General features: G+C 37.4%; 1 protein-coding gene across 3 annotated transcripts in view; it reads right to left on the bottom strand.

Annotated features, from left to right (window-relative positions):
- The window catches only part of LOC128014347 (NEDD4-like E3 ubiquitin-protein ligase WWP2), a 41,810-nt gene that overhangs the window by 5,250 nt on the left and 12,064 nt on the right, over window positions 1–24,496 (bottom strand). Inside the window, exons 6-17 of one of the 3 annotated variants that reach the window (XM_052597855.1) lie at window positions 21,842–21,908; window positions 20,745–20,893; window positions 19,719–19,878; window positions 19,550–19,639; window positions 18,782–18,956; window positions 10,481–10,535; window positions 8,437–8,518; window positions 6,686–6,814; window positions 4,996–5,074; window positions 4,832–4,903; window positions 4,610–4,698; window positions 2,789–2,948 (exon numbers count right to left, since the gene is read on the bottom strand). In XM_052597855.1, coding sequence (XP_052453815.1) covers window positions 2,789–2,948; window positions 4,610–4,698; window positions 4,832–4,903; window positions 4,996–5,074; window positions 6,686–6,814; window positions 8,437–8,518; window positions 10,481–10,535; window positions 18,782–18,956; window positions 19,550–19,639; window positions 19,719–19,878; window positions 20,745–20,893; window positions 21,842–21,908 — 1,307 coding nt within the window. Of the gene's footprint in view, window positions 1–2,788; window positions 2,949–4,609; window positions 4,699–4,831; window positions 4,904–4,995; window positions 5,075–6,685; window positions 6,815–8,436; window positions 8,519–10,480; window positions 10,536–10,632; window positions 10,755–18,781; window positions 18,957–19,549; window positions 19,640–19,718; window positions 19,879–20,744; window positions 20,894–21,841; window positions 21,909–24,496 lie in introns of those variants that run through there. The other 2 variants (XM_052597856.1, XM_052597857.1) reach the window with 2 other exon arrangements.

Here is a 24,496-nt window from a genome sequence, read left to right on the forward strand (position 1 = left end):
GGCGCACGCGCCTGGACCTAAGTTAACTTCCGGTCTGTGTTGTGTATATCGGTCTGGCTGCGTTGCCTTCTACAAACGCAGTTAAAGCCAAGGTGATGAGTAGACTGAAGTTGGGCTCAGGTGGTTGTGCTGCGGGATGTGTTTCCCATACATTTATTTATTTTTGGAGACTCTCCACAATTTTAAAACTGATCGATTTTCAAAAAGGCTTCGTTAAATAAACATGAGTAACGTAACGTTACGTAACGTACTGCACGTTTAATAATAATAATTGCTTACATTTATGTTTAAATATCAAAACGAGGCACGGGTGTTTTTATATCACTGTATTTCTGAAAGAAGACTTGCATGTTATATGCGTGATAAAGCAGCGTGTGAGCGTACCAGCTCTGCTTTGTTTACAGCTGTTACTGGGGAAACCTCTATTTCTCACGCTTTATGTCTATGCTTTAAAACATCTCCTGCTGGCAAATAATGAATTAGCATTTTCATCAAGTCCGCCTGATCCACACAGAAAACACATTTTGTTTGTTATCAAAAAATATCTACTCTAGAGGGACTTGGCTGTTGTTATTGATTCTATTTGGAGTCTACCGGAAGTTAAGTTAGGTCCACAAAAGCGCTCACGCACATTAACGTTTGTTTATGTTGATGCCGTTGAAACCGTCTATATTAAGATCCCTAACCCAAGTAATCCACAGACTGGGGTAACATGTGAGAAAGGTGTTATATACTGTGGATATGGCCCCTTTTTCATATGGATTGATATTTGATATGGTGAAATCAGCATCTTTGAAAAGCTGGTCAGCAGAAGGAAGCATGAAGATCTTGGTAAACAGGTGCAGTGACTTTGGTTTTCAAAAAAACACAATGGAAACACAGCAGATGACATTTCACCCCAAATCATAACAGACTGTGGAAACTTAACACTGGACTTCAAGCAACTTGGGCTATGAGCTTCTCCACCCTTTCTCTAGACTGTAGGACCTTGGTTTCCAAATGAAATACAAAACTTGCTCTTATCTGAAAAGAGGACTTTGGACCACTGGAAAACAGTCCAGTTCTTCTTCTCCTCAGCCCAGGTAAGATGTCTCTGATGTTGCCTGTGGTTCAGTAAATCTCTTGACACGTCTGTGTGTTGTGGCTCTTGATGTCTTGACCCCAGCCTCAGTCCATTCCTTGTGAAGTTCACTCAATTTCTTGAATCGATTTTGCTTGACAATCCTCATAAGGCTGTGGTTCTCCTGATTGGGTGTGCATCTTTTTCTTCCACATTTTTTCCTTCCATTCAATTTTCTGTTAACATGCTTGGATACAGCACTCTGTGAACAGCCAGCTTCTTTGTCAATGAATATTTGTGGCTTACCCTCCTTGTGAAGGGTGTCAATGATTGTCTTCTGGACAACTGTCAGATCAGTCTTCCCCATGATTGTGTAGCCTACTGAACCAAACTGAGAGACCATTTTGAACGTTCAGGAAACCTTTGCAGGTGTTATGAGTTAATTAGCTGATTGGTGTGTGACCATATTCTGATTTGTTGAGATAGTGAATTGGTGTTTTTTTGTTAAATGTGAACCAAAAACATCACAATTAAAAGAACCAAAGACTTAAACTACTTAATTGTACATACTAATTTCAAGAACAAATCCATGCATCAGCTAGGGACTCATCAATTGTTCAGTCATGTATAATTAACAGTTGATTTTCATCCAATCCAGTTCAGGACCAACTTTTTTTTCTTGCAGCATGCAAGATTTCACACATATGCAGGATGAATCTGTTTCTACTGCTCCAAATACAGTATGGCATCATGGCTGGAGGGTGAACTATTGGCTATTATAAGCATTCATGTCTTTTTTAATGTGTTTCCATTGTATCAAGTCCAATTTCAAGAGTCATTAGGGCAGTTCTGCTGTACTGTTGGTAGCCATTTTAAAGGTCACCATAAATAAATGTTTGTCACGATAACACAAACGATAACAGTTTAACCTTCAGTAAACGAAACCATAACATTTCCTTAGAAATGTTTCATTATTTTTTGTTATCTGTGTTATATAATACTTAAGATACTAAAAAAATCTAAAACTATAATGTTTTCTGACTGGAACAGGACTTGTATGCTTCTGAGTGCATCTGGACTGTGATGCTAAACTCGTCTGTAATTTAAAAGTGTGTTCAACCATGATGTTAAAATCTTGGAATATTTATGAGTATATTCAGTTCCATTTTCACATGGAATGGACCTTCCTTGTAAACCTCAGATTTGATTGTTAAATGTGTGTGTACTTATAAATTCCAATCATTCATAAATAACATGTATAACGTGTTCCCTTGAATTTGCATCTAAGTAACATCATTCAATACTCAGTTTTGCTTTTCTTAAATTCTCTTCTCTCTCACTCTATATAAAGACTTCAAAACACACAGAAATATGCTTTTGTGTTCTAAAGGTTCAGCAACAGTTTAATGTAACAGCACAGAGCTGTGGGAATGATCTCCAAAAAAAAAAATCACAGGCACCCCGAGTCACACAGTCTGTTGCACAAAACAGGAGAAACACAAGGGCTGAGGAAAAAAATGTAACACACAGCATAGAGAATCTATAAGATAATCTGTACTGCTCCTGAAGGGCGTGAGAGGGACTGCTTGTGTTCAGTCCAGATCTCAATATAAGACCAGTCACTATATCAAAACACAATGATTTCACACACACACACACACACACACACACGCAGAGCACAGTTTATTTTAATGCAGAGGGAAGCTACTAGTCTTAAGGTGGTCTCACCATGGCAATGAAGCGGCCGATGAAGCGGAAGTATGTCAGGTGGTCAGGGTTGATGGAAGAAGCAGGGTTAATCTGCAGACAGTAGTTGTTTTTACCGGCATACTCAAACAGACAGTACATGGGGTTCAACACCTCATGAGACAGCAGGAAAAACCACTCCCTACAGACAGAGATACAAAACATTACGTTAGTAACATCACATTACCAGCTAAAGGTATTCCCATATACTCTACTACCGTATAAACGGTGTTGGCAAATTTAATAAAAACTTTCTTTGAAAACTTCCAAATCAGTATGTAGTTTATTACTAGAAATCAGGAATGATTTAGAAAGTAATCAACAGATGTTTACAGTAAAGGGAACAGGGCCTGTTTCTTTAGAAAAGACACAACTACTTAAGAGAGTAATGGGAAAGAACAGCAAAGGAAATACCAATCCAGAAATATTTAATTATTTATTTACATTGTAGTTAAAAATTTCTCTTCATTTATTTTCATTAATATTATTTCTCACATTTTAAAAACGATGAAATAACCCACGTGCACCTCTACATACTCTGTGCATTCTGTCAATCAACTTCATGAGATGCATCCTGGGACGCTTTTAATACACAGTATGTTATGTTAATATCTATGTGTGCTGGACACATTTTGGCTGCCTTTCCTTCACTATTCACTCCAACTCATTCATTAAAAAACTGTTATGTTTTTACCAATTTCAGTTTTGTAAAGAAAGGCACAATCATTCACAATCATTCAATCAAGTGATTCACAATCAACTCTGTGAGCCACTTGTGAGTGACGCTAACAAAACCAGATGAAAAAAATGTACAGAGAAAACAACACAAAACACAAAAGCAGTCATAAACAGCTCGGGTATATTTGTAGCTATAGCCAACAATACATTGTATGGGTCAAAAGGTCAAAATTAGATTTTTTTTCTTTTATGCAAAAAATCATTAGGATATTAAGTAAAGATTATATTCCACAAAGATATTTAGTAAATTTCCTACCATAAAAATATCAAAACGTAATTTTTGAACAGTAATGTGCATTGCTAAGAAATTCATCTGGGCAACTTTAAAGATGATTTTCTTAATATTTCGATTTTTTTTTTTTTGCTCCCTCAGATTCCAGATTTTCAAATAGTTGCATCTCATCCAAATATTGTCCTCCTAACAAGCCATACATCAATGGAAAGATGATTTATTCACAATTCATCCGTATAAATCTCAATTTCAAAAAATTGACCCATATGACTGGTTTTGTGGTCCAGGGTCACAAGTGAACATTTTGTAGAATACAATGATTAAAAATTAAAACCACATGAAACACTATTTGATGGACAGCACTCACTTCTACTTATACAAATTAAAGAAATTCCCAGACAGGAAAATGCCACCTAAAGTGAAGTTTCAGCTTATTTTGTGAGTAAAAAACAGTGTAGGTGCAACATAAAGGGATGAAGATGAAGACAGCACAAACACACACATTAAATCATACGCAGTACAACACAACCCAAGCCCTGACCTTTGACCCCAGGGGTGTTTGGATAGAAGCTTTAGGGACAAAGGATGATTGGAGGTGGGGGTGGTTTGGTGGACGCAGACACCTCCAGACATCCGGTCCGTGGTTCTACCCTGTGGTAGAACAGCATGACGTAACCTACCATAGGGTAAAACCACTGACAGGACACAGGAGACAGACACAGACACAGGAAGACAACTACGAGGTCCAGAAACCACAGCAGAGGTACACCACAGCCTCCCCAAACCAGAAACACTGACGAACAGAGAGACGCCACAGCTCAAACTGAACTTACCTGGCTATTCCTCCGTAATCCAGTCCCTCCTCTCCTCTCATGATGATGTAGAGTCTCCGGCGGAGGTCATACGGCTTCATGTTCATGATCTGAGAGGATAAACACCACACCATTCATATAAAAGCTTTGAAAGTGATTTGGAGGTGTGACCTTCGCTGTTCTCATAGAATTAGAATGATTCTGAAAACGTAGTTCTCATCCTGGCCTGAAATGAAGACGCACCTGTTGAAATGAGTCCTCAAAGAGAGTCTGTCGGGACACAGAGATCTTCACGTGACTGGGCAGCGCGTTGGACTGCGCAGAGAGAGAAGAAATAGCAGGTCATACATGAACTTGCTGATGCTAAGTGACAAAAATCAAGACCCAGAGCGATCTGAACAACTCACATGACACAAGAAGCGGAACTGGTGATATTTCCACCTGAAGCTGCGGTCGTATGCACCCGGAGATCCACCCTGTCTTGAGCTAAACAGCAAACAAAGCACTATGAGATCTTTCAGATGTCCTTTATTCCATGAGTGAGGTGCCTCAGACGTGACAACATGAGCCATGAAGACTGGACAAACTCTACCAGCGGCAGAATAACGTCACCGCTTCCATAAACAGGTCAAAGTGACACATCAGTGAAGATTCAGATCAGAGAACGCTTTGTAATTTACAGCTTGTCTTTTATCCAAAGCGACTTACAGATGAGGACAATGGAAGCAATCAAAAACAACAGAAGAGCAATGATACGCAAGTGCTAGGACAAGTCTCCGTTAGCCTAACGTAGTACACGTAGCTAGTGTTTTATTTTCCAGTTTTATTATATAATAAACAAAAAGAAAACAGATAGAATAGAAAACAATAGAGAAAGCTAGTGTCCAAGGCCTTTTTTTGCCTTTGTTAATTGTGTAATACATAACAAGAAAACAAATAGATAGAATACAAAATATTAGAGAAGCTAGTGTTTTTATTTTCAATCTTGTGTTGAGCTGCACAGCTGTGCTAACAAGCACACGACAGATCAGTTTAGAAAGAGGAAACTCTGAGGAATGAGACAACAACAACAAGAGATGTATGAGAGAAACAAGGAAAGGAAATACATAACTCATATTCTGTGAGAGGATATCAAATATAAACAACTTATACATGACCAGTCAAAAGTGAATAATTAGGATTAATGTTTTTAATGAAGTCTCTCCTTCTCACCAAAGCTGCATTTATTTGATCAAGAATACACTACAACAGAAATATTGTGAAATATTATTACAATTCAAAAATAAATTATTTCTATTTTAAAACAATGTATTGCTGTAATGGCAAAGTTGAATTTTTGCTGAGTTGTTCATGTCATATGATCCTTCAGAAATCTTTATAATATCACTATTATTGTAAATGTTAAATCAGGTTGTTTTTTTGTTTTGGTTCTTTTGGCTGCTTAATGTTTTTGTGGAAACACTGACACAGTTCAGGAGAACAGCATTTATTTGAAGTAGAAATATTTTGTAACATTATAGATGTCTTTACTGTCACTTTAAGTCAATTAAATGTATTTTAATCTCATTTATTTCCTTTTTTTGTAAACGCAAACAGTTCTTGAGCAGCAAATCAGCATATAAGAATGATTTCTGAAGGATCATGTGACACTGAAAATTAAATAAAAATTCAGCTTTGCATCACAGGAATAAATTACAACGTAATATATTTTAAAATAGAATAGTTGTTTTAAATTATACAAATATTTCACAATTTTACTGTATTTACTTTATATATGATCAAATAAATGCAGCCATGGTGTGCATAAGATCAAAAAACATGTAAAATCATAATTATTCCAAACTGGGAATAATGACCGGTAGAGTATGTATAGTTTATATATATATGAAATTGAATCTTTATGAATCATACACCTACACTGCATGGACCACCTGCTGTCTAGATACTGATAAACCCATGAGAGAGGCTTCGAACCGTCCACAAACTGGAGAGCTGCTGTGAACCTGTTTCATCAGGTGCTTGATCTACAGTATCTGTCTCCGGCCTACACAAACAATCAGAGCATGCAGTCTGAACTATAGCGTGTGTGAGCTTTACCCTGACTCAAAGCCTGGCCGGGGGTCTTTAAAGGTGGTGGTGCGAGAATTGTGGTCCACAAAGTATCGCACCCCCTCTGCTGTGTACTTCATCTCCCAGCCGGGCGGCAGGGGCGGCTCCTGGATCATCCTGCAAACGGAGGAGGGCAGTGAGAGCAGCGCACCCTGCTGGACGCTTAACACTACATTACATGACGTGCTTCAGGAAAATCTGAGACGCAATGAACAAATAAACAATGTAAAAATAAAAATGAGCAAACAAAGAATGTTTTGCAGCTTCAGAGGATGAGTTGTGGTATTCGTTTTGTTTGAGCAGACAGCTACCTTAAACATCGCGCAGTTTTACACATTAGGCTTGCTGCGATAGTCGCAACACTGGTTACATCACTCATTTTGTTCGGTTAGAGAACAGAGGACACAATTAATGCAGTGTGCATAGATCAGCAGCACAAGTCAGATTTCTTTTATCTCATGGAGAGGGTGAGATAAAAAAAGACAAGACGATAGCGGAAGATTTAGCTTCGAAACTAAATGCAAAAGCACCTACATTTATTCTGGATGTCGTAAAACCCGTTGACTTCAGCCATTTATCTAAGATGATGGATATTCCACCGTGCTTGCCGATTTTCTCTTCTTTTCTCATATTTATACTTTGTGTAGGTTTATATGTTATTTCTAGTAGTCAAACTATTAATCGCGCTTTATAGCATCCAAAGGAAAAGTTTTTGTTTACATAATATACTGTATTTGTGTGTATTGTATAGATAGATAGATAGATACAAATATAAACACACACTCACATACACACACACATATTAGAAAAATAGGTTGTTTCTATATTAAATATATTTATAATATAAATTAAATCAATATGAATAATATAGACACATATTTTCATAACATACTGTGTGTATTTATATATACATAATACATGTACACATACTGTAACACACACATATTATGCAAACAAAAACTTTTATTTTGGATGTGATTTATCGTTTGACAGCACTACTTATTTTATGTACTGTTTTGTTGTTGCTCATTTTATCAATTGATGCAGAATTGCAGCTAAAATGCGCACAGCGTTTACAAGCTATTAAAAAGAGAAGAAAAGCCAGGGAAAGAGGGAAAGCTAACGAACTATCCCTTCCCTCCCCAGGTGATACTGCTATTACTGGTGTCCTCACATGATGATTCTCCGGTGGGAAAACTTCCTCACCGTCACAACCCTACTAGGCATAAAAAGTGTGATACACACTGCATGGCAAAACAACTCCCTCTTAGACAGGAAGTGGCCCTCTGACTGACATGTAAAGCCGACTAGATCCAGTGACTAGATTCTGACTCCCTCAGAAGCGCTTATTTTGACAGTAACCAGGACTTAAGTTTCCTAGTGGGCGGTGAACACACATCCTGGGCCAATAGGCCCATCAGCCAATCAGATTAAAGCTGACAATTTTAGGCAACTCTCGCCTGCTTTTCTGTCAAGTTGCACTGCAGCTGTTTTTGGCACATTACATGGCATGACATTATTCAGCGCCAGTTGGAAATTGAATCACCTACTGCATGTAGCTTTGCATTGTTGCCAACTATATTTTCAAAAGTGCACTGGAGCACAATTATGAACAGCTTCATAATTCATAACTTCGCACTTTCAAAGTAGCTTCCCCAACATTGGATAATTGCCGCAGAACAGTCTGCAGATCATATGCTATGGACCGCATGGGTCATGTGACTGCAGGACGTGATTACCCTTGGGTTCGAGGATCCTCCCACTGCGTCGTTCGTGTGTTGTGATTGACATAGTACACTCTTCCATTGTCCTGACGTTTCTCTGAGGGAAAGAAATTACATTTAGGAAACATTTTATCGGGTTTTAAATATAATTAACTAATTTTAACTAATGAAAGTAAATTATATATAAAAATAAATGACATTTTACTATAAGTTGTTTAAGTCAAAGCCCAAGACAAATATTTTTTTTGCACACAATGGTTATGCAATAAATATGAATTACATGAAAGTCATGTTTTTATTGGGTGAAGACATAACAAGCACATTTTCAGCATTCATATTAAACTGGTCATTAAAGGACTGTTTACCCCAAAATAATCAATCGCTGTCATTTGCTCATAACAACACATACAGTCAGACCAAAATGTATTCAGATATTATCATAGTTTATTCACTGTAGTTTAGAAAATGGTAATGAAATATGAGAAGAACTCAGAGTGGAACTGTGTCAAAAGCTAATTCTTCTTGATAATGTCAGATAGATTTAAGTAGAAAGGTGTGTAATGAATTATGTTGAACAGCTGCCAGTACACAATTAGATAATACTAATTAAGTTCAACCAATTACCAAGCATTGCTTAATTCTGTTCAGACTGTGGTGTAAAAAGGTTGCATTAGCAAATTAAAAACACTTGCAAGACATGCTCAGGTCAAAGCGTCCGAATCATTTTTCGTCCCAAATTTTACTAGTAGTCCACTGTATGAAGAGTGTTTGGGTATAATGTCACAGTTTGCTTTATCTTGCTATCTTCACTGACATAAATTAACTATAGTGTACTGCACCCACTAGGAAAAGAAAATCTAAAATTATATCTGGTGTCTGAATCATTTTTGGTTTGACTGTATAATTATTATGTTATTTGTTTTTCTTTTCAACAAATTTACTGTAGTGCTCTTTTCCTAATTTATCTTGTTATTCACCTTTTTCTTCCCTATTTGGACGGATTGGGATTTTTTTCTCTCTAAAGGCTGACGATAGTGTCAAATCTGAAAACTGACGAGTCAGTGCGGCATCTCACCAGCATAACTTCTCCAGTTTCAGTTTTCAGATTTTCAATTGGGTGTAACAGACAGAAAGAAAACTTAACGTGGTAAAAACTGAAAAAGTAAAGAGTAAATCTGCTGGCCTTTTACTTTTCCACAGAGAAACCCCCTCATTCCCTCCATGACTAACATCTTGTTTTCATTAGGAGTAGTTTGAGGAGCACACAGTAGCCCTCACATTACTGCTCACACAACACCCTCTTTTACAGACCCCCCCGCCCCCTCATAGCAGAGGTTTCCCAGCTCCATTTCACAATGTTACATCGCTGAACTCAAGAGAAATCCTTCACCGTATTTAACAGAAAGACCGCTCTCTCTCTAACCAATATTTGTTATGTTTTCATATGGAAACACACAGTTTTAATTTTAAGCAACGGATGAAAAATATTAAGGTGTGGTTTTAAATAGTTCACAGTAGAAACACACTTTTAATAATTATTACATACATGCCTGCTTTTACTGAAACACAAAATGTTCTGTGCTTTTGACCAACCCATGTCCTACACCTTTCATATCACTCCAGAGCCCCAAGCAATAATTTCAACTCCAAACTATACTTCTTGGCTATTTCTGTATTAGGACATTGATCAGGCAGGTTCTGCTTCACTTTGGGGTCCTGATCATCCTGTTTAGGTTTATTTATCAGCTGAGTGCATGTTTAAGTTGCATGAGCTAAATAAATGGTTGCTAATTTATTTTCATCTCTGTTTTGGCCTATATTCAACTGCTATTAACCACGCGGTTTCGGCCGGGTGCTACATTTATTTTAGAGACGCACCAAAATCTACTACACATCCATAGATGATGCGGTACTAAAGTTATAAATATTGAAGTAGAAGAGCTTGAATGTTTCAGCCAACTTTGGCCTACCCGTTTACAGGCCACTGTCTACTCCTGAAGCTCACAGTGACCTCATTGAAGACACCTGACCTGAAGATAAAGCGTGAAGGAGGACTTACCCCAGCCTGGAGGAAGAGCCCCGAGCGGGTCATTCTCCACCGCAGCTCCAGACGACTGTGAGAGACAAACAGAGACACACACTCTAGTTAGGACTCGCTTTCTCAAGCTTTTCAGCAGAACCCACAGAAACCTGCTCAAATAAACTACCGACCCAAAAAGCAGCAGGACCATACAAGCTCCAGCCGCACTGCAATAAACCCAGCAGCTCACAGAGTTTGTCTCACGCTCTCAGAACGAAGGTGTTGGAGAGCCTAGCCAGTGCCGTCCAAATACTACATGCCTGCTATGGGCAGAGAGCACACACACACACACACACACACACTGTGTTCCAATGATCTCACTGGCTGTCTCCATCCGCCCAATCCCAACCCCACCCATGCCTCCATCCTCTTCTAGTGGAGCTGTGAAAGTACACAGGGAGGCGTGATGTCTGAGCGGACTGAAGTGAACATTCATGGGCGCTCCAGATGGCCCAGCCCCCCACCGGACAAAAGCACCTTTATTCCCCCACCATTGCTGTGTTTACTCTGTGCGCACGTGTGTGTGTGTGTGTGTGTGTGTGTGGTGCACGGAAGTTTAATTTTTTATCCGCCCAGTGCGTGTGCTTTAGAGGGGCATAACTATATATATATCAAAAGCAAGTCAAAAGCAAACTGAAAAAAGTTGTTTTTCTTAAAGATGACATTACAAAGCAAAATGAACAGCGCACTTTTTGAACCACAGGCTAAATTAATCTATTTTAGTCCATGCTGGAATATAACTATACCTTCAGAAAAGTAACAGGATTGACATAATGAAACCTTGTGCTTTTTTTGCGAGAAAATTTAATGCACAGAATTTCACAAATGTGACCCTGGATCACAAAAGCAGTCATAAGTAGCATGGGTAATAATATGCATTGCTAAAAACTTTATTTGAACATCTTTAAAGGTAATTTTCTTAATATTTAGATTTTTTTGCACCCTCAGATAGTTGCATCTCAACCAAATAGTGTCCTATCCTAACAAACCATACATCAATAGAAATATTATTTATGCAGCTTTTGGATGATGTGTAAATTTAAAAAGAATGGACCCTTATGACTGGTTTTGGTCCAGGTTCAAAAATACACTTATCAATGACCGATTTTATATAAACAAACTTATGAATTTATATAAAACAAAAAATGCATTTAAAAATCAATCCCAATTAAATGTTGACGAAAATTAGGTTCCAGGAAGTAACTTCTTGTACTTAATCAAGTCTTAATTATCTGCATATACTTTTGATCAATTTATATAATGTAATTCTATTTTTTCTCATCCACTATGCTTGTTATTGAAAGGTGAAGTATGTAATTTCTGCAACAAGTGCCATTAAATGGAAAAATTAAATAAAACCTGGCTTTCATAAGCATCTGTCCCATCAAGCAGGTAACACTGCCCCAAACTCACACCACTGGTCATTGGAGAGTCACAGAAACACAGTACTTATACATTTAAGGTAACTAACCCATAAAGGCTTTATTATAGTTGTCTCTGCATATGTAGCTTGCATAAGAGGAAGTATTTTAACATCTAATCACTTTTAAAGGAAGTGTTTAAAGTTGTAGGAAGAAAAATAAAGATTCTCTCCATCAAAAAAAACCAAAACAAAAAAAGCACTAAAACGCAATGACGCACTGAAGACCATGAGTGTTTGCCATTTTCCTATGGGCCTTAATCTTAAATTCAAGAGGCGTTCCTGTGGTTGCAGCCAAGTGCTCTGACTGAGCAAACTTTACACTGGCATCTCACAATGGCCATTTTACCATAGTTGTGTCCTTTTTCCGTTAAGCCATTATATCAGTGGTGTTCGTGGACTGTATCAGATATCTCACGTCTTCATTTATGAAGCATTAGCAGCTGTATGCCTAGCTGGGCTAAAGATGGTCAAAAATGAGGGGGTGTTAAAACTAGCATGTGTGTCAGCATGCCCCACCCTCAGCAGTTTCTATGACTAAAAAAGGTAGAAAAAAGTAAGAAAACCATGACATCATCTTTACTCCCTCCACAGAGCCATTAGACCCAAACCAAGCCTCAAAGAAACAGAGAGAAGGAGAGAAAAATAAAGGCATAGAGAGAGAGGATGAACCAAGAAGAGTAGAAGACTCAATTGTCCTTATAACTGGCCACAGAATTAAAACTTTCCTTCTCTTAAAGGAACAGTTCATGCCAGAAGGAATTCTGACATCAGTCAGGACTAGGGTTGAGAACCGGGAACCGGTTCCTATTCAGATCCAGTTCTGTTTTTTTTAAAAGAACCGGAACCGTGACCAATTTCTAAGTTTTGGTTCTGAAAACAGTTCTGGTTTTCCAAATAAGAGACCGAATAACAAAAATGCCATCCTCCCTCTTTAATTACTGAGCACATTCCATTACAATGACACGCACTCCACAGACTCGCCGCGCCGCATAGTGTCTTTAACTGCCGAACACGTTTCCCACGAATCTACGTGCACTCGTGCCTTTGATAACTGTGCACGTGATTTTGTCTGACGGTACATGTACCCTCATCGCGCAGCACCTGCCTCCACTGAATTACACTGTATTTGTCCCATGTTGTCATTAATATACATAATGACTTTAACTTGGACCACTAAATAAATAGACTGCTATTGTTATGGAAGTATGAGGGATAGATTATTTAGTGTACAGGTAATTTCAAGAGTGATATTTAAAATATTTATTTTCACGCATTTTAAATGTTTGAAAATGTGGAAACCATTCATTGCATCACTGTGAAGAGAGAACTGAAGATGAACACCGAGTCGAGCCATATAACGAACAACAGACTAACTCATTCTCAAGTCAAGAACCATTTCTGTCAGACGCGTCCTATTCGAGAACCGAGGAGTTGATGATACTGCGCATGTGTGATTCAGCGTGAAGCAGAGCGACACACAGAGCGTCTGAACTGAACTGATTCTTTTGGAGATTGATTCTGAACTGATTCTGTGCTAGTGTTATGGGTGCGGGTAAACCTAAGGCTTGAATCAAGGGCAATCATCGCCAATGACGCCATTACGCCGAGCGCAAAAGAACCGGTGAACCGTTTTCTTCAACCGGTTTATTGAATCGAACTGTCCCAAAGAACTACTGGTGATCCGAACACCGATGCAACCGGTTCTTGACTCGTGAACGAGCCAATCTTTTGTTCGTTATCTGGCTCGGCTCGGTGTTCATCTTCACAGCAGTTCAGTCATTGCACTGTTTGAGTAAATGAATTACTCCAGGATATTGGTTTGTTTGAACTTAGAGGGAGTGTCAGACACATTAAAAAAGTTAACAGCTTAAGTCATTTGTGGATTAATGTGTATTGGAGATGCGAACCGTTTAAAACGATTCAGTTTGATTTGGTGAACTGAATGATTCGTCCGCGAACCGGATATCCAGACTGCTTTGATTTGAACTCTCTCTCACAACAGACAAGGAGGAGAAGACAATGCTGAATAAAGTCGTCGTTTTTGCTATTTTTGGACCAAAAAGTATTTTCGATGCTTCAAAAAATTCTAACTGACCCTCTGATGTCACATGGACTACTTTGATGATGTTTTTCTTACCTTTCTGGACATGGACAGTATACCATACACACAGCTTCAATGGAGGCACTGAGAGATAAACGGACGTCTTACGGTTTGGAACAACGTGAGGGTAAGTTATTAATTACATATTTTTGCTATCTGGGTGCACTAACCCTTTAAATTAAACTAAGCAGAATAATTACACTATTGTCTTTTTAGAGCTGTTTTACAGCTGCAATTGTATTCGTGTCAATTTAAGAACTTTGTATTATTAATACTGTTATTTTCTTGTTTATTGTGTGAAGCTGCTTTGAAACAATCTGTATTGTATAAACCGCAATATAAATAAATGACATGACTTACTTAGTTCAACAACACACCAACTGTTCAGCTGACAAAATATCATTTCAAAAATCTTTTAGTTGATAAAAACTCCATAAAAAATTTATAAAATTGGGTGTTTAACATGATCTTGTAACTCGTACAGGATACGTACCATTTATAAAAGCTAAAGTCTATCCATCACAGCCTTGTTTTCATCCCAGTATATGGTGTCTACACTGCTGATTTTTTTATGTTCATCAAGGCTTTATCTATTTGATTAAAAATACAGAAAAAAATCATTTTGTGAAATATTATTGCACTTTAAAAAAAGTTTTCTATTTTAATGTACTTTAAAATGTATTTTATTCCCATGAAGCAAAGCTGTATTTTCAGCATCATCACTCCAGTCTTCAGAGTCACATGATCTTCAGACACCATTCTAATATACTGATTTATTATCAATATTGGAAACAGTTCAAAAATATAACTGAATATTAAGAAAATATTAAGCACTGCAACATATTTTTTTGGGACCTGTGATACTTTTTTCAGGATGCTTTGATAAATAAATTAAAAAGAAAAGTGTTTATTCCCCCAAATATTTTTTTTTTACAATATACACTACTATTCAAAAGTTTGAAGTCAATGTTTAGACATTTATTAAAGACAAAAGTAAAGACTTTTATAGAATATTTAGGGCTCTATGAGATATATATAAAAAAATATATAAAAAATTAGTTTTCAGTAATTATTTAAGAACAGTGAGAGAGTTTTTTTTTTATTTTTGCTTGGGCCGGAAGTGGCTGTTAATGTTACACTCTCTGGAGATCCTAATGAGCTGTAGTTAGCACACAAAAAGCCCAGTGTGTGTTGTGCGACATAAGCAAAGGCCCATAGAGAGAGCTGTGTTGTGTCAATGGCAGCATCCTGTGCTCTCAAACTATTGCAGCAGGCATGTAATGTGGGAATCAGCTGTCACATTTCACACTCATGGGAGAATTAAACCAAAGGTCTCTTAAACAAATGCAGCAAACTATCATATAAACTTCATAACAAGATCATTTACTGGCAAATGTACACTGCAAGAATGGCACAGAAAGCTGCATTTACCGTATTTTCCACACTATAAGGCACACCGGATTATAAGGCGCACCTTCAGTGAATGGTCTATTTTAGAACTGTTTTCATATATAGGGCGCACCGGATTATAAGGCGCATAGAACAGAAGATACTGCAGTCAAACGTTTATAGGGTTTGCGTTATGCATCCACTAGATGGAGCTGTGCTAAAGAGAATGTCAACATTTGATCCATATATAAAGCGCTCCGGATTATAAGGGGCACTGCCATCTTTTAGCAAAAAAGCTTGACATGTCAACTTTTAAACTAAACAAGTGCTGCCGAAAACAAATATTCTGTGATAAAGTAATCTATATGAAAAAGACGTGATGTACGACCACGTGTCTGCGATGAATGCGCTATTCAGATTATAATGTTTTACTGAAGCATGCGGCTAATTTAATTAGTAAAACATTACATGACTGAAGTGTTTACTCGTGGTCCATCGCTAATTTAGAATTTGGCCTCTGGATTTAACTTTGTTAATGCATTTAGCCATTTTTCAATTAACGGTTTTCTGGGGGACAAAACAGTTAAACTCATAAAAAAAATTTCTTTCCATTTGCTTTATACTGACATTATCTTAGTGCCATTAGTGATATATGGTGCTTTCAAGAAAGCTGTGAATTTGTTGTTCCTGGTTGTTGTTTTAGAAGTTATAACCACTTGCACTGATTCGCTATATTGCAGTGTATTTAAAATTTTACTCATCATATTTTCGTCAATATTCTGAAGATTGAGATATTCGGGGATTTGGAGGTGTTAAAATGTTGTAACATGCAGTTTTTTCTTTCATTTTGCTCAGAACAAATAAAATAAAAAAAAAAGAACTGAAGAACTGTGGCAACATCTCCAAGATGCTTCAAGAAACCTGACTGTTTTAGCTGGTGAAAACACTAGTGTTCTAATCATTTTGGCAACCGCTGTATATCGGTTCATCATATCTCTGCTAAAAGTCAAGCTGTGAGCTCAATTCAAAAAGGCAATGTTGCCACCTCACTGCTGATATAAATACAAAGGAGCTTTTTATTAGTGGAGCTACTACTATAATATATATTCTCTTTCAATTCTCTTTCCGGCTCGGACTGCATTGGTAGCGTATGGGTCTGTCACGTGATTAAGGAATGACTTGAACCCAAAGACTTGTCAGACAAGAGGTGAGGTGAACTAATCACAGACTGAAGACCCAGGTAAACAATTAATTAATCTTTTCTGTATCTTATAGCATTTTAGTTTTTTATTGTTTGTAGTGTGATCAACGTTTGCATAAGTACTAAATGTGTTGGGAAATAACACGTAACATTTTAATTACATTTTGCTAAAATGAACGAAATGAACGAAATGACTTGAAAAAAGATTTGTTCATTTTGCTGAACGAGACTCAAAAGTCAGAGTCGGTAAAATGATCCGAACTTCCCATCACTAGTCCTTACTCTGATTACTGTCAATAATCCCATCAATGTCACATTAACAATACTAAATATTACAGTATTATACTGAAAGACAGGTGCTCACACGCAGTGTTTTCCGGAAACTTACTTGTTGTGGCCTAATGGTTAGAGAGTCGGACTGGCAATCGAAAGGTTGTGAGTTCGAGTCTCGGGCCGGCAGGAATTGTGGGTGGGGGGAGTGCATGTACAGTGCTCTCTCCACCTTCAATACCACAACTTAGGTGAACCTTGAGCAAGGCAACGAACCCCAACTGCTCCCCGGGCGCCGCAGCATAAATGGCTGCCCACTGCTCCGGGTGTGTGTTCACAGTGTGTGTGTGTGTGTGCTCACTGCTGTGTGTGTGCACTTCGGATGGGTTAAATGCAGAGCACGAATTCTGAGTATGGGTCACCATACTTGGCTGAATGTCACGTCACTTTCACTTTCATGTATGAAACATACCTAAGAGAAATGTAAGTATTGCGATCCGTAAACAAGCATAAGATTATTGGTATGTCAAGTCAAGACATGCTAACGTATATAGCAGAGCTGATTCACAGAGATTGCTTTTTTATTCCACTGCCTTTGCTTTACTATGTAAACTTGCACTAGACAAAAAAAAACAACAACTGCTGCAGCTCTGCTGTTGGATACTATTGTATGGCATCTTATTTTTAAAAGCAAAAAACGTGTTCTGTGTGATCAGCTACATTTACATTAAAGAACATCACATTTATGAACACTCCCGTTATAATCAGTGAAGCTGTCTACACTGTATAATAAATGGATCTCTTACACACCCTGTATTCATATCTGTATGTTTCAGCGAAGACTCATCTGAATGCCTCTTACTGGCCACTGCATTCATTAACTCATTCATTAACTCATTCATTAACTCATTCATTAACTCATTCATTAACTCATTCATCAATTCATTAACTTCATTAACAGAAACGCATGTGACTGGTTATAATGCGCAACCCTGTAAACATGTAAAAAGAAATATGATGCTGAATCAACAGATCTAAATTTAACACCGTAATTGACATTTTCCATTTCATTTAAACTTTCTTCGTAAATTTTGTGTAATAGATTTAGTTTAACTGTGCAAGCCCCCATTAATTTCAGACCTGTGACAAGGCTCTGCCTATGGATATAGGCAGACAAAAATAACACGTTTTATGACTGAATTAATAATTTGATAAGTTTCATCGTCATCTATGATTTTTTTTATTTAAATCTGTATTCATTTAGATTGTGGTCTGCTTTGCAGAGTCCCTCATTGTCAGGACTGCACCATACATTGTAGCTACTTCACTTTATGAACCTCCCACAGATCTCAGACTACCTACAGTATAGGAAAATGGGTTTAGATTGTGTTTATTATTCCCGTCAAATTTAATTTTCATCAGACATTTCTCCAGTCTTCACATGCTCCTTTAGAAATCATTCTAGTAAGCGCACAAGAACATTTCTAATTATTATATATGTTTAAAACTGTAGTGATGTGTCATATTCTCGTGTTGTAGATTTATGTTTTTGTCTTTTTTGGAAACCTTGATACACTGACACAGTACTTTTCAAGGATGCATTAAACTGAAGTGACAGTGTTTCTATTTCAAATAAACGCTGCTCTTGTGAACTTTTAATAATCAAGAAATCCTTATAAAAAATATTGGGCAACAGAAAGAGACTTCTCCCCACTACAGCCCTAACATTTACATCCCAATCAGTGATGGATGATGATTATTTGTTGTGCCACCTCTAAATCAGAGCTCAGTACACACTTCTGTTATGCTGTTAGCCCTTTAGTGTCAAAGAGAAGTAGAAGACATGTGTAACTCAAAAGCACATTGCTGATGAGGAGAATAAAGCGTGTGGTTGACCTGGTAGAGGTATCTCTGGTTGAACTGCTGCATGGCTCCCTGCAGCTGGCTGCGCTGAGACTGCCACTGCTCATAGTTGCGCACAGACTCGGCTGTGGGCCGCTGCCACGTGGTGGTTCTGGTGTTGTGATCCACATAGTAGAACCTGCCACGCTGATCCACACGCTTCTCCCAGCTACAACAGACACCAATCATGGATTAACACCAGCACCAGATGTGTGCAGAAACACTCACAGATGCTCCACAAATTTTTGGTTTTTCAAATGCAATCTCGCAATAGACAGCGTCTTTGACCTTTTGCCATGTTTTCATGTTTTTTCAGCATCTTGTGCAATTAGACTAAAAGTAGCTCAGGTTTTTAAAAAACTACACAGTGCATTACTACATGGTTGCATTTTGTGACCTTTTCTCCAGCCAGTGCAGCTCAATTTTGTTTGAGGTCGCACTAGTGCCGCTACCAATTTACCTAACTAATATTTAAATTCCACCTATTAAAAATTGGTTTTTGTTCATGAAAATAAAAACTCAAGCAGTAGTCAAGCTACTGATACTGAAAGCTCAAATGTGCATTTCCAAAAGATGGCAAAAAGAATCAAGATTTAAATGGAATAAAACTGTATTTCACCCTTTCGATAAAAATCCTAAAAAGGAATAAATCAAACACCTATGCCTGATTACCTCAACTCTCATTTCTGTCTGGTGGATTGAACTAGTAACTCCTTCCATGAACATTATAAACACAAACATGTGATAAAGACAGATACACACCCTGGTGGGAGGGGTCTCTCCCATGTGGTGGTCTTTGTGTTGTGATCCACATAGTAGACTCGTCCATGAGGGAGAATTCGCTGTTCCCAACTACAAGAGAGAAAAAACACTAAGCAACCCGAAACAGCAGGCGCTGAAGTTTAAGCTGAGGCGCAGCTCTCTGACGTACCCATCAGGCAGTTCATGGGTGGTGTGTGTCTCTGTGGCTGAACTGCTCTGCTCGGTGGAGGATGGGGTCTCTGTGGCTGCTGGAGGGGCAGGACTGTCCATCTCAACAGAGGGGGTTGAGCTCAGTGAGGGGGAGCCATTAGCAACCGTCTCACCTTTACCTGAGCAAAGACCAACGAAACACTGAACACCATCACAGGGCCTAAGTAGGGCGATAATTATATATGTCTAGGGCTGTCAGTTTAACACATTAAAATGTAAATAAAAAATAATGCATTTAAAATATTTTTTACGCAGTTAACACATTGGCCAAATCTTATTCATACAGTTGACTGTTATTGCAGTTATGACCTATTGGGACAAAAATGCTACTGTGTGTGTTTTTGTCTCATATCTATATCACAAGCAGGGAGAGCAGTATTACACGAGTGGTGAATTTGTCCCAAATATAAGGAGTGCACATGTGATTTTAAACAACAGTTTGGTAAATAAAGAAGTTAATATTGTTTTATATTTTAAACCCAATATTATGTTTCTGCTCAATTTAGCAGAGAACATATTACCTGTAAAGCCACAGCAGAACTACCGTGTGTCTCTGAGCAACACAGCATTGTTTAGTTTCTGAACTTACCAATTAATATGTTTTAAATGACTCGTGTGAATCAATGATTCAAAGGCCCATTCATAAACAGAGTCATTGACTTCGTTTCAAATCAGCTGTTTGCAAGAGGCTCTGGCTGCAGACTTACACTTGCAGGCAATACTGACATCACTTGCAGTCTTTTTTTCATTTTTGTTATTTTGATCTATGTTTTGATTACTTTTTGACAGAATCTCTGAACATTTTACAACAGGTGGTGAAGACAAGAAAAAAGAAACTAAACTACGAATTCACTTGCAATCACCACTTGCGCTCTCCGCTACCTGCGACTTCACTTGCTCATTTCTATCATGTTATAATGTTATGATCACAATCCATGGCAGCTTGAGTGAGTTTGTATATTTGTAAAGTGTGTGTGTATCTGACCAGCACTGCTCAGGCTGCTGATGGCCGTCTTTAAGCTGCTGTGGAGGCCTGTGTCGTCCGCAGATTCTCCATTCAGTTCTCCATTGGAGAGAACAGCTCCTCTGATGTCCGCTGGATCTCCACAGGAACCCACAGAATGAGCTAAACTTCTGGAAAAGTATGACAGATTCACATCAGACACAGCATTGTAATGGTTCATATGAGCGATGGTTATTTCTGTGTATTTTCTGCCATGCCTCTGTAAACCCACACACACGTTTAATTATGGGTATGTCCAGTCTATCTGGACATGAGGCGAGTATTTTTAGTAAACATCCTGTAACACTCCCACGGAGGGTATTTGCTAGATTGCCCAAGCAAATTCTATTATTTGGATTATTTGGGACATACTGGTGAGTTTGGCAACTCCTGGTTTGATAGAGCTGACTGTTTTATTCTTTTAATTCTAAAATTGAGCAACAGAATTGGAAAATTCTGAAAGAAATACATTTATTTTAAAATTTGCCCACCCACCAACATATGTTCTCTCGGCATAACTCACTATAATAAATAATTGTGCGTGCATGTTCCATACACAGTAGCAGTAGGCAACAAAGAAGCTGATATACTCTACATTTTTCCTCATTTATTAATTTAATTAATTAACACAGTTTTCTACAAAACATCTACAAATATGGTTCTGGTGTTAGTTCCACATAATTACAAAATAAGAGAAAATAAACAACAACAAAAAAACCTACGTGTACTACATTAGGCTAACTGAGACTTGTTATAGCACTTGCATCTTGTTGCTCTTTTGTTGATTTCGATTGGTTCTCTTGTCTTCATTTGTAAGTTTCTTTGGATAAAAGCATCTGCTAAATGACTAAATAAAATGTAAAGACTGCATAAAGCACCTTTGAGTGCATTCAATTCACTGGACTACTCAAAAATAGCAGTCATACCACTAACCCCTAACACCAACTTGTGATTCTTCAGCCCATTTAGGATATCATGCACCGAAAAAACAAGGTTGTGCTTAGCAGAACATCAGAAGAAACAGGAGAAGCAGAAACGACATTATGAATAATCAGGTATTAAGAGATATTAGTGCTGACCGTCCACGGGGGCTGCTGGTACTCAGGCTCTCCTCACTATGATTAGATCTACTCGAGTGAACTATCTCTGCACAGACAAAAAAACACAAATTCATCATTATTAGCACGGATTCACATACAGTATATCATGCAGAATGGTTAGTCATTTCTACTCGGTGGAAATGTGTTACAGTGTAAAAACCAGTGATGCATTTAAAATGACAGACTTTTCATGACTACATGATTGATAGTCTCACATATTTGTTTTACAAAAGCACAAAAACATCTAATGCTGTAGTCCTCCAAAGACACTCTGGTACAGAGACACCAAAGTACAAACTGTAAAGTGATGTTCACTCAGAAAACATCCTTGTTGTAAAGCATGAAGGTTTAATGATCTGCACTAAAATGTGTTGAGTGACACAATATAACAGAATATATTACGAGAGCTGACAAACATACAGGTACTATTATGCCCATGCATTTAGTTCTGGTTTAATTCAGTTTTCTGCATTTACGCCAGTTTTCTCCATTTGTATTCATGTAATCTATTATGCATTACTGTCTAACATCTATTAGTACATTATTTAAAAGAGTTCACTTTCATATTGGGTGTGAGAAAAGACATGTTGATCCAAACATGAATTACTTCCTTTATTCCCTGTATCAATGACTTGTGTGCTATAGTTCAACCCTGATCATGTCATACAATACTTATAATATATATATATATATATATATATATATATATATATATATATATATATATATATATATAAAATATATATTCTTTTCTGAAAATTGCAGTTTGGAATCCCATGAGAGGAAGAGACTTGGATAACCATGACTTTAATACTAACATGCACCTGAAATTTACACTGCTTATGTTGTTGCTCTTAATGAATCGTGTTTGCTTTTTCTGTTTTAAATAGTTTAACATGAAAGTATCGGTTCATAAAAGACTTGCACTAGTAAAACTCAAATGGAGTGGGCTGAAACCTTTTATTAAAAAATCACAAGTTACTGTAAGAAAGTTTGAGGCTTCGTAAGTTTGAGCAAAGGTTTCTGTTACTGAATGTGTGCGCCATTCTGTCTTTCCCCAGGTCCGTACACAAAGAGCTGTTTATGTAGTGCATGAGTTTCAGAAAAAAACTGCCTTGAGGGAAATGAGGGAAAACATTAAACCAACGAGAGTGACTTGAGAGTGAACAGAGGACCCTAACAGACCTACACACACTCAACCTTTATCCACCGCTGAAGGTCAAACACTGAGAGAAGACTCAGTCCACAGCTTTATACTGTACGTGGCTAAAACCATCATTTGAGAGCGCAACACAAAGCCAGTTGTTGTTCTGGTATGTTGTGAAAGACATTTCACATGTCAAACGGCCAATGAAAGACAAATCACTGAAAAAACAAACAACAAAATCATAAGCAACAGATTAATCATGTCCAGAACAACAGTAAAGTCCTTCATAGAGACATGAATAAGAAGCATTTACACTCAGAGCTTCTATTAGTGTTTATTACAACCTCACTCATGATTTAAGCAGCTCCAAACACATCCATATTTCAAATAAAATCAACATATATTCAACCAAAGTCAAAGAAATTTCTAGTAGTATATTAAATGTAGGACTATGTTTATATGTATATGTATATGTATAAATATGTATATATTTTTATACTTGCATATAATTAATATTATATAAAAATTAGGGCTGGGCCATATGGCCTAAAAAAATCCCTGAAAATCCCTGACAAAAAAATCTGATTTACGGTTTAAATAGTTTTTTTCCCCCCTACTTAAAAATCAATTTTCAGATGACAAAGAAATTGTTCAAAACAAGTTTTAACTTTGTTTTGCTTTGATTTTACCTTCTGGGATTTGCCAGATTGGGATTTCCCCCTTGGGGTTAAAGAGCAATCAGAAACAACAAGCCAAAAATACAAGACGACAGGTCCTGCCATTGAAAACATAACATAACATAAAATCTATCATAACATTCTTATCAAACTGGATTTGGATTTTAATTGTTTGTAAGACTTTCAGAGGTCTTCTCTTTCATGGGAGCCTTAATATATACATGTTTGTATATGTATTTATATATACATATTACATATACACTGTACACACACATACAGTGTGTAAACAAACTTTTTATATGTCATTAATGGCAATTAATCGTTTCATTCGCACATGACACCGAATAAATAGCAGTAAAATCTTTTCTAGTAAATGTACTACAAATGTAGTTCGCATAGACTGATGCTTTCCGTCTTTTACCCAAACTGCGATCTACAACTATCCATATTGACAGTATTTTTATATGAGACAGAATGTGGCTGGAACAGCTCTGCAAATGTTTTAGGATTAGAAACATCCATAAACTAAAGACACAACACGACTGCTAGAAGACACCTCTGAGGGACAACTGATGCACCATCGTGTTTACAAATGCTCTCCAAACAGAAAAATACTGTTATTCTCCAAGCTGTTTTAGTGAAAACTGTCTTTGCTGCTTATGTTCAAAATTTTCAGAAAAATCTGACCTTTATTGAAGTACCACAAATTACTGGCATGACTAAAAATTCCTAATTAAAATACATTCCCACTAATTTTGTACAATATGGTTTCTTGTGTGATTATGAATGCTTCAGTGGTAAGACATGACG

Source organism: Carassius gibelio, chromosome B25 (assembly GCF_023724105.1).
Source record: "Carassius gibelio isolate Cgi1373 ecotype wild population from Czech Republic chromosome B25, carGib1.2-hapl.c, whole genome shotgun sequence".
NCBI lineage: Eukaryota > Metazoa > Chordata > Actinopteri > Cypriniformes > Cyprinidae > Carassius > Carassius gibelio.